At 42.3% G+C, this 13,533-nt stretch overlaps 1 protein-coding gene across 1 annotated transcript in view; it reads right to left on the bottom strand.

Annotated features, from left to right (window-relative positions):
- The window catches only part of Frmpd2 (FERM and PDZ domain containing 2), a 102,251-nt gene extending 94,131 nt beyond the window's left edge, over positions 1-8,120 (bottom strand). The window contains exons 1-2 of the mRNA XM_042690166.1: positions 8,018-8,120; positions 538-663 (exon numbers count right to left, since the gene is read on the bottom strand). Of these exons, the coding sequence (XP_042546100.1) occupies positions 538-663; positions 8,018-8,120 (229 nt within the window). The remainder of the gene's footprint in view (positions 1-537; positions 664-8,017) is intronic.
- Between the last annotated feature and the right edge of the window lie 5,413 nt (positions 8,121-13,533).

Raw genomic sequence — 13,533 nt, 5'->3', positions numbered from 1 at the left:
TTGAACTCAGGCCCTCATACTTGCTAAGCCTGTGCTTTTAAATTACATACCCAGTCCTCTTGCTTTTAGTTTATTTTTCAAATAGAGTCTTGTGCTTTTGCCTGGGTCATCCTTGGACCACAATCATCCTGTTATACCTCCCAAGTAGCTGTTACCACAGGCATGCCCCACCATACCCAACTTGGGTTCCGTCTTCTGATACGATACAGAGAAGCTCAGCATCTAACAGGTAGAATGTTTGAGTGTCCTGTATGATTGTTGTCCTTGCCTTCCATATCTGACCAAGCATAGGTAGCCTGTCTCTCCTTAAGCATCATACAAGACCAATGCCTTTCAAGCAAAGTCTTTCCATTCTGCCATATAACATGGGACTAAAAAACAGTCCAGCCTCCAAATGCAGCTGCTAAGTAGGTGCCATTTGCCTTCGCATTCAGGTACCTTGGACTCACAGCCAGTTGAGAAGAAGCCAAAAATATGTTTGAAAAGCTTCCCATTCATTCGACTCTCCTGCAACTCAATTGCCCAATCCTCTCTTACCATTGCGAAGGTCTTCCAGGAGCTGCTCAGCAGCCAGGGACAAGAGGGACCAGATTTCTTCCTCAGACAGAGCTTCACCCCTGACCTGCAGTGCACTGGCCAGCGTCACTGAGGCCAGGCTCATGCCTGCAAAGAAACATGTGTGAGAGATCCTATTCAGTATCCAGAACCACACTGGGTCTTGCCCTGGTCACTGAACAGAATAGGGCCATTATGCTTCCATTGCCTGCATCCCAGGGCCACGCCATCCTAGTGCTAGGCTTGTGGGAGATGAGAAAGGGGGCTCCCAGGTGTTGCCCGTGCCGGCTGGTTGAGACTTAGTGCATGAGCAAATAAATTCATAAGTCAGCTCCTCCAATGAAAGGTTAGATAAATTAATGAATGAACGGTAGAACCTTGGCCAGACTACCTCCTCTGGGAGAGTTCCCGTGACAACAATTAGGCATGGATGCGTCTCTTCCTTTACCTGGGAAAGTGGATTAATAACCAATTGTACCTCCAACCCATGATTTATGTCTTTTTTCTCTGGCTGCTACATGCCAAGTGTGAGAGATCAACATAGATCTTTTGCCAGCACCCATTCACACAGTGAGTAAGGTTCTCCCAAAAGAAGCACCAACCTCATGGTCCACAGAAGGGTAGACATGTTGAAAAGCAAAAAGAGGCAGCCAGGAGGGTGTAATCTTCCTCCTTCCCAGAAGCTAAACAAGGAACATGCCTTTAACCAAAGCTGACAGTTCAATGTCTGTCCCCAACAAAGCCACCTCCCACTAATCTCTAGAGCCCCAGAAGCTAGTGGCAGCAGAAGAGGCCAGGTGGCAGGCTTTTCCTAATCTGGTTATATACCAAGATTTTTTTTCTGCAGCTAGAGCTCAGGGAGGATGGATGTGTGTGTGTGTGGTGTGTGTGTGTGTGTGTGTGTGTGTGTGTGTGTGTGTGTGTGTGTGTGTGTGTGTGTGTGTGTGTGCTGGGGGTGGGGTGGGGAATTCATATAGTATTGTATTATAGAACCTGCATTCCCCACCCACCCCCTCTCCATGGCTGCTAAGCCTAGCTTTCTGATCACCAGCTGTGCAGTGCTCTCAGAAAGGCAGATTCAGAGAAAAAACCTGGCTCTTCCATCTCTACCAGGGGGCAGGGAGAGAGAGCTACTGCCAGACCTCTTTAAGATGCTTGGTCTGTGAGCTGTGATTGAGCACGAGGAGTGTGTGGTAGGCAGCTCCTATTGACATTTACAGGCAGGGAAGTGGTCCAAACAAACAGGTAAAGATTTAATGGGAGGCAGATACTAGTTACCCTCATCTGATCAATGCACTGTTTGCATTCATTGAAATCACACAGCTCTCCATATATATAATTACTATGTATCAGCTAAGAATTTTAAGTGATGAATTAGAAGCTCCAGACTAGACTCTTCCTTTCTTCTCTTCCTTTTTCTTCCCCTCCTTTTCTTTTATTCCTCTTCCCTTCCTTTTCTTCCTCTTCTCTTCTCTTTGACTCCCTTCTTTTCTTCTTCCCTTCCCTTCCCTTTTTTTCCTTCCCTTCCTTCTTTTATTTTCTTTTCTTTCTTCTTCTTTTCTCCTCCTATTTTGCAAACTTAGATTTATAGGCCAAGCATCTCCATTTCAGTGACATGCTTTCTAACTCTCTTAACCTCAGTGAATAGCTACTTTTTAAGGATTAAAAAAGAGAGATGATAGAATTTTGCTTCTCAGACAGAAAAATCTCTAAATCCCAATCTAAAATATGGACTGTGAGGGGCTTTTCTAGTCACTTTAAGACTAGAAACAAAAAATCTTGAAATCTTCTAGGCTGATGTAGTTAAGATCTGTATTTTAATATAGTAATTTGCCAAATAGGTTACAATAATCCTTAGCAAAAAACAAGCACTACTTAAGTGGTGGCTTTTACAATTATGATGGGTACTAATCCAGCATTCAAAGTAATTAACATACTATACTGGAATATTACTAAGGTTATTATAGCTACAGATAAGATTCTAAGACCTTCAGTTTCAACAATCCACATATTAGATTTTTCTTGTCTGATTGCCAGCTAAGCAGACCCAGGATTGGCTGAATGAGATTTCCATATTTTTTTTTAATTTCAAAACATAAATATGCAAAGAACCCTACACATCCTGCGCTAAGAATGCATTAGAGAACTGAAGTTAGGTCCAGTCCCTCATCCCCATATGCCAAATAGACATGTTGAGGGGTAAAGAAAGATTACTTACATGGCAGTCATGGGAAGACAGCATTTCAGTATCTCTTCAGCCATCCTTAGGGGCACAGATATTAACTTTAGGTTAAATAGGGATTTTAGGTAAGGTTTGACCTCATCGATATTCATGTTGACATTTGATTGCTAAGGCCTGAGTGCTAGGGGGTGGAGTCTTGAGCTGAGATTAGTTCTACTAGGAATGGGTTAGTTTTGTGAGAACATATTGTTGTAAAGCAAGTCAGCTTCTCTGTCCACATGTACCTACATACCTTTCTGTATCTTACCATAAAGATTTCACCAGATGCCAAATAGATGCTATACAATGTTCTTGGGTCTCCAGAACAGTGAACTAAAGCCAAAACATTTTTACCTTCAGATTATCTGGTTTCAGGTATTCCAGATAGCTTCAAAATTTGAACATTGTGCCTCCAGCAAAAGAGACACACTGCTGCTAAAACATGAGGCAATGTGAAAGATGATTTTGGTGGATCCTGTGAATTAAATAAGAATCCTCCAATTTTCTATCTATCTGCACCCTTTGATCTGAGCTATTCTCTGCTGTAGTCCCTTTGCTATCACCTTGTCTGCAAGAGGAAGGAGAAGATTCAGATAATCATCTTGCAAGGAAGGCAGACTGCCCATCATACCAGATATGACTTCTTATCATCTTAAAAACAAAGAGCCCAAAGCTCAAGAGACCACCTTGTTCCTATTCTGTTCCAGTAATAAAGTGATAATTTCCATGGAACTTCTCCAAGGACAAAGACTGAGCTCATAGTTAACCAGGTCATACCTTCAACTTAGGACTGTTTTAACTCTGCATACCTTTCTTACCCCTACTCCTAATTCTCCCTATTTAACCTCAAGTTAATATCTGTGCCCCTGAGGATGGCTGAAGAGATACTGAAGTGCTGTCTTCCCATGGCTGCCATGTAAGTAATCTTTCTTTGCTCCTCAACATGTCTATTTGGCATATGGGGATGAGGGACTGGACCTAACTTCAGACTCCTGGACTTTGGGCCTGGAGTCTAAAAACCCAAGTTACAAAAGGAACCTATTGAACTGCATTAGAAATGCAATTGCAAAATCCCAGCTTGGAAAACCTTACAGGTTAAACAACCTGGTTCTTCAATAAATAAATATTTTTAAGAAATAATAACAATGAAGCAATTTAAAAGCAAAATTGTCCAAGAAAAGAGAAAGCTGGGCATTGGTGGCTCATTCCTCTAATCCTAACTACTTGGGAAGCTGAAATCTGAGGATCACAGTTCCAAATCAACCTAGGGAAGAAAAGTCCATGAGACTGTTATCTCAATTAACCATCAAAAGCCAAAAGTGTAACTGTGGCTCAAGTGGTAGAGCAGTAGTCTTGAGCAAAAGAGCATAGGGGCAGTGCCCAGGCCCTGAGTTCAAGCCCCAGGACCCACGGGTGGGAAAAAAGAAAAGAAAAGAAAGAGAGAAAATATTCCGAGTAGCAAGAATTCATCACAATTCATCACAAACAAGGAAATCTCAATAAGATATAGACAATTGATTCATCATTAAAAACCAAGGGACTCAAAAGATAGCTGGATGACATATCCAAATGATATGAGAAGATGAGAGTGGGGAACTGCCAAGAATTGTATCTAATAAAGCCATCCTTCAAAATGGAAATTGAGAGAGAAATGAGTACCTAACCACATGTTGCTAGTAGGGCTATGCTCCAAGAAATAACACAGAGAATGTGTCAGACTAAAAGAACACACACTAGACAATAAGTGAGATCCACAAGAAGAAATACCTCAGGTATTTGTACAATACAAATGTTTTTTGGGGGGAGGGAGGTGAAGTCGTGGGGTCTGAACTCTGGGCCTGGGCACTGTCCCTCAGCTCTTCAGCTCAAGGCTAGCGCTCTACCACTTGAGCCACAGCACCACTTCCGGCTTTTTTCTTTTTGCTTATGTGGTGCTGAGGAATCGAACCCAGGACCTCATGCATGCAAGGCAAACATTCTACCAGTGAGCCACTTCCCAGCCCCTACAAATGTGTTTTGATTGGACTCTTTTTCTCTTGTGTGATTTAAAAGAACAGGGAGCATTCAATATCTAGAAAAACAGTTAACTTCTCAGGTTGTCCAAATAAGCATCTCTTCTGGTTGCTAAAGCTAAGATGTCCTTGGCGTATGTGTGTGTGTATGTGTGTGTGTATGTATGTGTGTCTATGTGTATCTGTGTATGTGTGTGTCTGTGTCTGTGTGTATGTCTCTGTGTCTGTGCGCACATGCATGCATGAACTGATACTAGAGCTTGAACTCAAGGCTTCACACTCTCACTCAGCTTTTCTGCTCACAGCTGACACACTGCCTCGGGAGCTTCACCACCACTTCCAGGTTTTTGCTAATTAGTTGGAGTTAAGAATCTCTCAGATTTGTCCTCCCAGGCTAGCACTAAAGTATGATCTTCAGATCTCAGCCTCTTAAATAGTTAAGATTATAGGCATGAGCTACCTGTACCTGGCTTGAAATTATAGCTCTTCTTACTGGAATTGTTCAGATCATAACTTCCATATCCAATGCCATCCTTAATGCAAGAGGTAAGAAAGAAACAATTCACCATCCTTTCTCATTTAAAAACAACAAAACAAAATAAAAACATTGCCACACATATTCCAATGAACATGATTGCTCTGCAGAAAGCAATCAATAATCCAATTATTATTATTTTTTGCACACACTCCCTATCTGACTGGCCCCAGAGATGTGCAGTGGAACATTATGACCTAACCCCAGAGTGAGTAGCTGCCAGGGGACAGCGCAGATTCCTGGAAACCATCTGGAGCTCTCTATTTCCCTGGCAGCTCTAGGCACAGCCTTCTACACCAGCTGTCCTTTGGAGAAATCTCAATGGAGAGTAGCCAATTTGGGTACACTCTGGGGACCTCGCTCCAGCACACTACTACTTAAGAACCAACCTGGAGTCACAACTAACATTGTAAAGGTCCATTGATCTTCCTATAAGAGAAAATGAACACTTCCTTTGCCCTTAACCATATGCCAAGTTTGTGTCCTGGATGTTTGCCATGGTTAAATCATTTCAATCTCATGACAAGCTTTGAAACAGGGCTAATACTTCTGTAGAAACGGAGGGACAGAGAGCTTATATGATTTGTATAATGCCTCATTGCTTGGACCATAGGTTTAGGCTCTGGATTTTCAAAGGAATGCCTTCACCACCATATTCTGCTAGTTATAGTAGTGATCCAACACAATTTATGGAGCCGGCAGTCTAAAGCTGGAAACAGGCTGATCAGCCTTTCATCACACCACGATGCCTCTGGGCTCCTCTCCAAGTTTCTCTAAATGGTCTGGTGGGTGAGGTACTGCTGTGCTATGGCCTAAAAAAAGGATCATTAACTATTAAAAGGATACAGGGATCCCACATCAGATAAACCAAGGCCACCAGCCAGTGAGAATGCTCTGGGAAAGTTTCCAACTAGTGAGCACTTGTTTAGACAAGGCTCACATCTCCCTCTCCATCATCTCTCATCACTCATGCACCTTCTTTGATCTGATCTCCAAGGACAAACGTCTCTATAAAGACCCCATGATGTGAAGGTCTCTGTGGTCCACTAGAGGAGACAGCCTACCTGGGAGTCCCTGGCTCCTCCAGGAGCCTCCTCATAGTCCTCTCTGATGTGTTACCAGGCTCTAGCGTATCTTAACTGCCAGGAAACCAGTTTTTGGCATCTGACAGATCTCTGTCTGGTCTGATTTACAACAGCTCATCTTCTGGGCATGAATTTTTAGTAATCTACTTGGGCCATGATGCTAGAGGCCTGAGATTCATCTGCAAAGCTATCCGGGCCCTCCTGCATCCATTTACTTATTAAACAAATACTTATCAAGGATCTAGTATAATTCAAGCTCTGTGCAGAGACTGGAATGGTAACCAGTACAACATCCTTCCTTCACAAGGCCTGGGCACATGGAGAGGGAACAGGTGAGCAATGAAAGGGTAGGCAACGCAAATAATTGCATAGAATGGTAGGCTCTGAAGGAAAAGCAATACCTGGTGATACACACTACCTTGTCATTGGAGGGGGGACACTGCAGCTAGAGCATCAGGCAAGGTGCCTGGAGAGGGGACACGTGAGCTGTGATGTGGAGATTGAGAAGGAAATCTGTGTAAGCAAGAGGGTGCAGGTTGGAGGTAGAGTCAGAGCTAAGCAATGGCAGTCTGATGAGTCATCTCTAGTCAAGAGAAAAAAATTGCATTCTTGCCTAAGAGACATAGGACATTTGGCCAGGGTGCTTGCTTGTGCAGCAAATGGCATTCACACAGTGCAAAGCCAGCCAGAAGCCTTTTTGACTCAATGCTAGGGCTGAATACTGACTGACAAGGGAAACTCTGATTTTATCTGTAAATCTGAATTTGTTTTTATCACCTCTAGTAAGAACCCTGTGTCTAAGTCCCCTGGCAGATGCTGAGTGATGACCACTGAGTTCCCTCTGTTGGATTGAGCCAGCTACCCAAAAGCAAGGCATATGCATTTATTGTCATAATAAATATAGTAGTGTGGCTTGAACTCAGAACCTGGACACTGTCCCTTAGCATTGTTGCTCAAGGCTGGTACTCTTGAACCATACTTTCACTTCTGGGTTTTTGATGGTTAATTGGAAATAAGAGTCTCACAGACTTTCTTGCCCTGGCTGGTTTCAAACTGTGATCCTCAGATATCAACCTCTTGAGTAGCTAGGATTACAGGCATGTGGCCCCTGCCTCCTGGCTATTGTCACAGTACTTTACAGCATTTGTTAAGTACTAACTTTGAAGACAAAATGACCTTTACTGATCCTAAGCAATCGCTGAGTAACTGTAGAAAGAGAGGCTTTGAACTGTGGGACTTTGGTCTCCTTCCATGATTCTGCCTTCATGTGTCTACTCTCCCCCAGCCTCCACCAACAAACTTGAGACAGGGTCTCTGGGGCCTCTAAGACCTTTCTTAGCTCTGAGATTCAAGGTACTTATTACCTAAGAAGTAAAGGGATAAATTTGAAGCCAGGGGAAACAGAGTGGGGACAATATACTTAACTCCTAGCCTCATGGAAGAGATATTAATCCCTCCTGTCAATACAATTCTTTATTTCAAACTCTACCCCTTTCTCCCTCGCCTTTCTCCCATCCTGCCCCTCTTCTGGAAATGTTGCTTTTAGGATTTGATCTCAGGCCCTGTAGTCATTTCTTGCAGCTCCTGTAACAAATCACCACAAACTTACTGTCCAGTTTCAGAGACTGGAGATCTGACATCAGTTTCATGGAGCTGAAATCGGGGTGTGGACAGGAACATATTGCCTCCATAAACTCACTGGGAGACTTCATTCTTTATCTCTCCAAGTTTCTGAGAACTGTCTGCATTCCTTGGCTGGGGCTACCTCCCTCCCATCTCTGCCTCTGAAATCTTGGTGCCTTGTCTTCTTCCTTCTTTTGAGAACACCTGTCACTAGGAAGTGGAGCTATGGCTCAAGTGGCAAAGCACCAGTTTTGAGCAAAACACAACAACAAGAGCTAGGTGCTGGTGGCTCAAGCCTGTAATCCTAGCTACTGTAAGAATCTAATTAACCACCAAAAAGATGGAAGTAGAGGTGTGGCTTAAGTGGAAAAGTGCTAGCCTTAAGCACAAAAATTCAGCATTCAAGGCAGAGACAGTGTTCAAGCCCCAGGACTGGCACACACACACACACACACACACACACACACACACACACACCCCAGAGAGAGCAAATGAGGCCCTGAGTTCAAGCCCCAGTACTGGCATAGAGAAAAAGAGAAACAGAGAGAGAGGGAGAGAGAGAGAGAGAGAGAGCACGCAACACTTAAGGTTCACTTAGATCATCCAGGAAAAATCTCAAGCTCCTTTCATATAATCAAATCTGTAGTCTTTTTGCCACATTTATAGGTAACATGTACAGGTTCCACATTTATAGATGAGATTTATGGGTTCCATAGAGCAAAATTTGGGTATCTTTTTATTTTTATTTACTAGCTCTGTGATCTCTTACACTGGGCACATACTTAACTTCTCTGAACCTCGGTTTCATTACCTGAGCAATATAGAAATAACAGTAGCAGCTATGTCATAGAACTGTTGAGATTATGTTAAAGTACCGGATGTATAAAAAGTGCCAAGCATGTCTTATTTCCGTTCTCTTGCTATCATTACTGCAAGTACCAAGAGAAGGATTTTAAACATAGAAAGTCCTGAGTGGCTTCCAACCGCATGATTTTAAAAGAAGTAGTGTTAATTGTTTCCATCTGTCTGCCAGAATAGAGGTGCTATAAACATCAAGCTTAGCAAAATAGCTCAAGTATCTCAGTGTCCCTAACATAGACATCCCAGGGAGGAACCAAGGAAGAGTGGTGTGGGGCTTCCTCAGAATCAAAGCTCTCAAAATGGTTCTGTCCTCTCTCCTTCCTTTGTTTCTTCAGTCCCTATCCATTCTTTGTCCCTTTGGACATTCGTTGAAAACCATCTGCCCACAATCCAATCGAGATCTGAATATAACTTGCCACAGGACAAGTTGCATCTTTTCCCAAAAATAAAAAGATACTTCATCCACCTGACGTGTGCATTGTGTGAAGGTCTAAAGGAATCAAGAGTCCCCAATTCCAGAACTGTCCTCAGTGCTGCCTTAGAAGCTAACTTCCAGCAGGTACATGTGTAAAATCACATTACTTCCTGCCTTCTCTACCTGGGCTTCTCTCTGCCACTTCAGCACACCACACCAACACACACACACACTCACACACACTCACACACACACACACACACAGAGCCAATTAAATCCTCCCTGCCACTTCAGCACATGGCACACACACACACACACACACACACACACACACACACACACAGCCAATTAAATCCTTCTGCCACTTCAGCACACATACACACACACACACAGCCAATTAAATCCTTCCTGCCACTTTAGCACATGGCACACACACACACACACACACACACACACACACACACACAGAGCCAATTAAATCCTGAAGAGATTGCTTCCAGGCTTCCTATCTCTTGCAGTGGATGTGAAAACAAGATAAGGCAAGAAAGACAACCAAGCTGGGTGCTGTGGCTCACTCAAGAGGCTGAGATAGGCCGGGCGCTGGTGGCTCACACCTGTAATCCTAGCTACTCAGGAGGCTGAGATCTGAGGATCGCGGTTCAAAGCCAGCCCGGGCAGGAGAGACTGTGAGACTCCTATCTCCAATAAACCACCAGAAAACTGGAAGTGGCACTGTAGCTCAAGTGGTAGAGCACTTGCCTTGAGCTGAAGAGCTGAGAGACAGCGCCCAGGCCCATAGTTCAAGCCCCATGACCGACAAAAAAAAAAAAAAAAAGGCTGAGATATAAGGATCACAGTTGGAATCCAGCTTGAGCCAGAAAGTCCACAAGAGTCTTATCTCCAATTAACCACCAAAAAGCTAGAAGTAAAGGAAGGAGGAGGTAGGGAGGGGAGGAGGATGAGGGGAAGGAGGAGGAGGAGGAGGAGGAGGAGGAAGAAGAGACTATCAGTGCTGCCCCTTCCCCCCAGCACTGCAAGGTGGATCCATCCCCTCATTTGTAGATGAGAGAGCAGAGAGCAGTATAAAGAAACATTTTGGAGCATTTTAGGGCAACATTTCTGCTACCTACAATCTCTTATATACCACTGCCCTAATATTGGCTATATTCCTATCTTACTTTACTATTAAGGCACTTTTTTATTTCTTTAAATGGGTTTATTTTCAAGGAACCATATATCATTATAGTCAATGAGAAAATAGTAGCATTAAACATAAATAAAAGATAATTACAACCATTTTTTAAATTATTGAATTCTTGCCAAATAATATTACCTCCCAGAGGCTCTGAGCCTCTGGATTCGTTTAGAGATAGGAAATATCCATGGTCGGAACAGCCTTTTTTTGGTGACTTGTGAAAAAAATGGAAGTAAAATGCCAAAAAACATAATTCAGTGTTAGGAATGTACTGTGGATTACATTTGCCTTCTGTGGGACTGTCTGGCTTTTGGGAATCATCATGTCAGTTTTTTTTTTCTGAGATTTTGGGACTCATTTCAATGCAACTGGTTCTCAACATGGACTGGCTGATTCCTTACCAGTTCGGCTTTATGGCAATGAGTTCAGGGAAAGTAGTCTTTTACAGATTACAGAATCTTCATATACATCTATGACACCCAAAAGGCAAAAATAAAAAAGGTCCCTCCTTTCAGATGAGGAAATTTCATTTTTCTGTTTTGTTTGTACCAGTACTAAGGCTTGAACTCAGGGACTAGACACCCTTAGGTTTTATTTATTTTTTACTTTTTGCTCAAAGCTGGCACTCTGTCACTTGAGCCACACCTCTACTTACAGCTTTTTGGAGATTAACTGGAGATTTGAGTCTCATAGACTTTCCTGCCCAGGCTGGCTTTAAACCAGAATCCTCATATCTCAGCCTCCTCAGAAGCTAAGATTACAAGTATGAGCAATTGGCACCCACCTAGCAGAAATTTAGACTTTAACTAATTTCAGATTGTAACAAGACGCATGGTTGGATTCTAAAAGAAGCAAAAGATTAATCTGTGAGCTAATCAAACTGACATTCCAAGTGTTCACATTAGTGTTCAATTTATTAAAGATGTGATGTTTAGAAGTGGCTTTGTCTTAAGCTTTTCAATTCAGTTTTAAGATTCATGCTCCATTCATGTAATGATTTATATAGTAAAAGAACCATTTTACATGGTATTTGTTCAACTAATTTATAATGTATCTATCTAAAGTTCTCTGTAGATAGGTCCCATGATTTCCCTTATTTGCAATATCTAGTATATGTATGAGTCAAGCAGAAAAGGTCAGATAAGGTGATGTTAGGAAAATGAACCCTAAGATATGTACTTTAAATGTTTTTTTTTCTTTCATGCATTTGTTTCTAACGCAATTATAAGATTATTTCTTTGTTGCTTTGTATGTCCCTCCCCCACAGTATAACCCCTGCTTTCACTGTATTTGATGTCGGTATAATTTGTGGAGGAGAAGGGGAAAAACAAGTCGTTTAAATAAGGATACAGGTGGACCTGTTGCAACAATGAGAAGTACAAGTTGTCATGTCGAAAACAAACTTTACAACTTGGGGCGGGGAGGATTGGGGGGGAGGGAGGCTGGGAAGGGATGGGAAGGGTAAACAAAGGAGGAGGCTACAATGCTTGATAAGAAATGTACTCACTATCTTGCCCATGTAATTGTAACCCCTCTGTACAGTATTTTCACAATAAAAAAATAAAAATTAAAAAAATAAATAAATAAAATGAATGAAGGAATGAATGGAAAAAAGTTCTCTGTAGAATGGTAAAACTCATATTCTATTTAGGAGAGTTATGTTTGGTTTTGGTTTTGTTTTTGTCAGTCATGGGGCTTGAACTCTTGGTCTAGGTGCTGTCCTGTGCTCTTTAGCTCAAGGTGAGCACTCTTCCACATGAGCCACAGAGCCACTTCCAGTTTTCTGGTGGCTAATTGGAGATAAGAGTCTCTTGGACTTTCCTTTCTAGGCTGGCTTTGAACCACAATCCTTAGATCTCAGCCTCCTGAGTAGCTAGGATTACAGGCATGAGCCACCAGCTCCCAGCTCTAGGAGAGTTCTTAAAGAAACCCAAGTCAAACAGAAAAGAGAAAGACAAGGACAATAGAAGAATCTGAAGCCTCAGATGTCCATTGTATTAGTTGATCAGGAGAGAGAGGAAAAGTACAAGATAATACCATAGGGAATTGCATAATTATGAATGCTGAGGGATTCATACTCTGCTCCCTACAGTAGGTCCAGGAAGCCTAATGGTACAACTCAGTTCAAGTTCAAAGGTCTAAGAACCAGAAAAACAGATCATGTACATCCAAGAGGATAGAAGAAGGTGAGATGATATGTAGTTAGGCAGAAAAAAAGAGGGACAAGTACCTCTTCCTCTGCTTCTTCTTCACATCAGACCCTCTAAGGATTGGCTAATGTCCATCCACTGTTGGGGAGGGACATGTGCTTTACCTTGTTATATGATTCCTATGCTGTTTTCACTTGCAAACACCTTATACCCCCAAATGATATTTAAGCTTGGTACTCCATGGCTCTATGTAGTTGAAAGGTACAGAAAACAGGAGATGAAAAAAAAAACAGCACAACTTCTAGCTAGACAAATATAAATGCCCTGTATTAAAGGTTACTTACCTCAGTTCCTATTACCAAGTACATTACATTCAGCTATCAATGAAAGTTTCTAAGTCACATATAAAACCGAGAGAGAGAGAGAGAGAGAAATAAAATAATCTGAAGAGAGAAAGCAAGTCATAGAATCAGATTCTAATATAATCGAAGTCAAATATGGTTCAAGTCATATTTGAAATAGCTATGATTAAGGCTAAGCAGAAAGTGGAAAATGTTCATGAAGGGGCTGGGAAGGTGGCTCAGTGGTAGAGCGCTTGCCTTGCATGCCTGAGGCCCTGGGTTCGATTCCTCAGCACCACATAAGCAAAAAAGAAAAAAGCCAGAAGTGGTGCTGTAGCTCAAGTGGTAGAGTGCTAGCCTTGAGCTGAAGAGCTGAGGGACAGCGCCCAGGCCCAGAGTTCAGGCCCCACTACTGGACCCCCCCAAAAAAAAAAACGAAAGAAAGAAAATGTTCATGAATACATGGGTAATATAAGCAGAAAGGTGAAAATTCCAAAAACTAAAAAGAAGCAGAAATGTTTAAAAAAAGAAAGAAAGAAA

This window comes from Dipodomys spectabilis, unplaced genomic scaffold (assembly GCF_019054845.1).
Source record: "Dipodomys spectabilis isolate Male_0828 unplaced genomic scaffold, ASM1905484v1 ptg000136l, whole genome shotgun sequence".
NCBI classification, from domain to species: domain Eukaryota; kingdom Metazoa; phylum Chordata; class Mammalia; order Rodentia; family Heteromyidae; genus Dipodomys; species Dipodomys spectabilis.
Note: the sequence above shows the minus strand (reverse complement) of the source record. Positions and strands in the feature narration are given on the sequence as shown.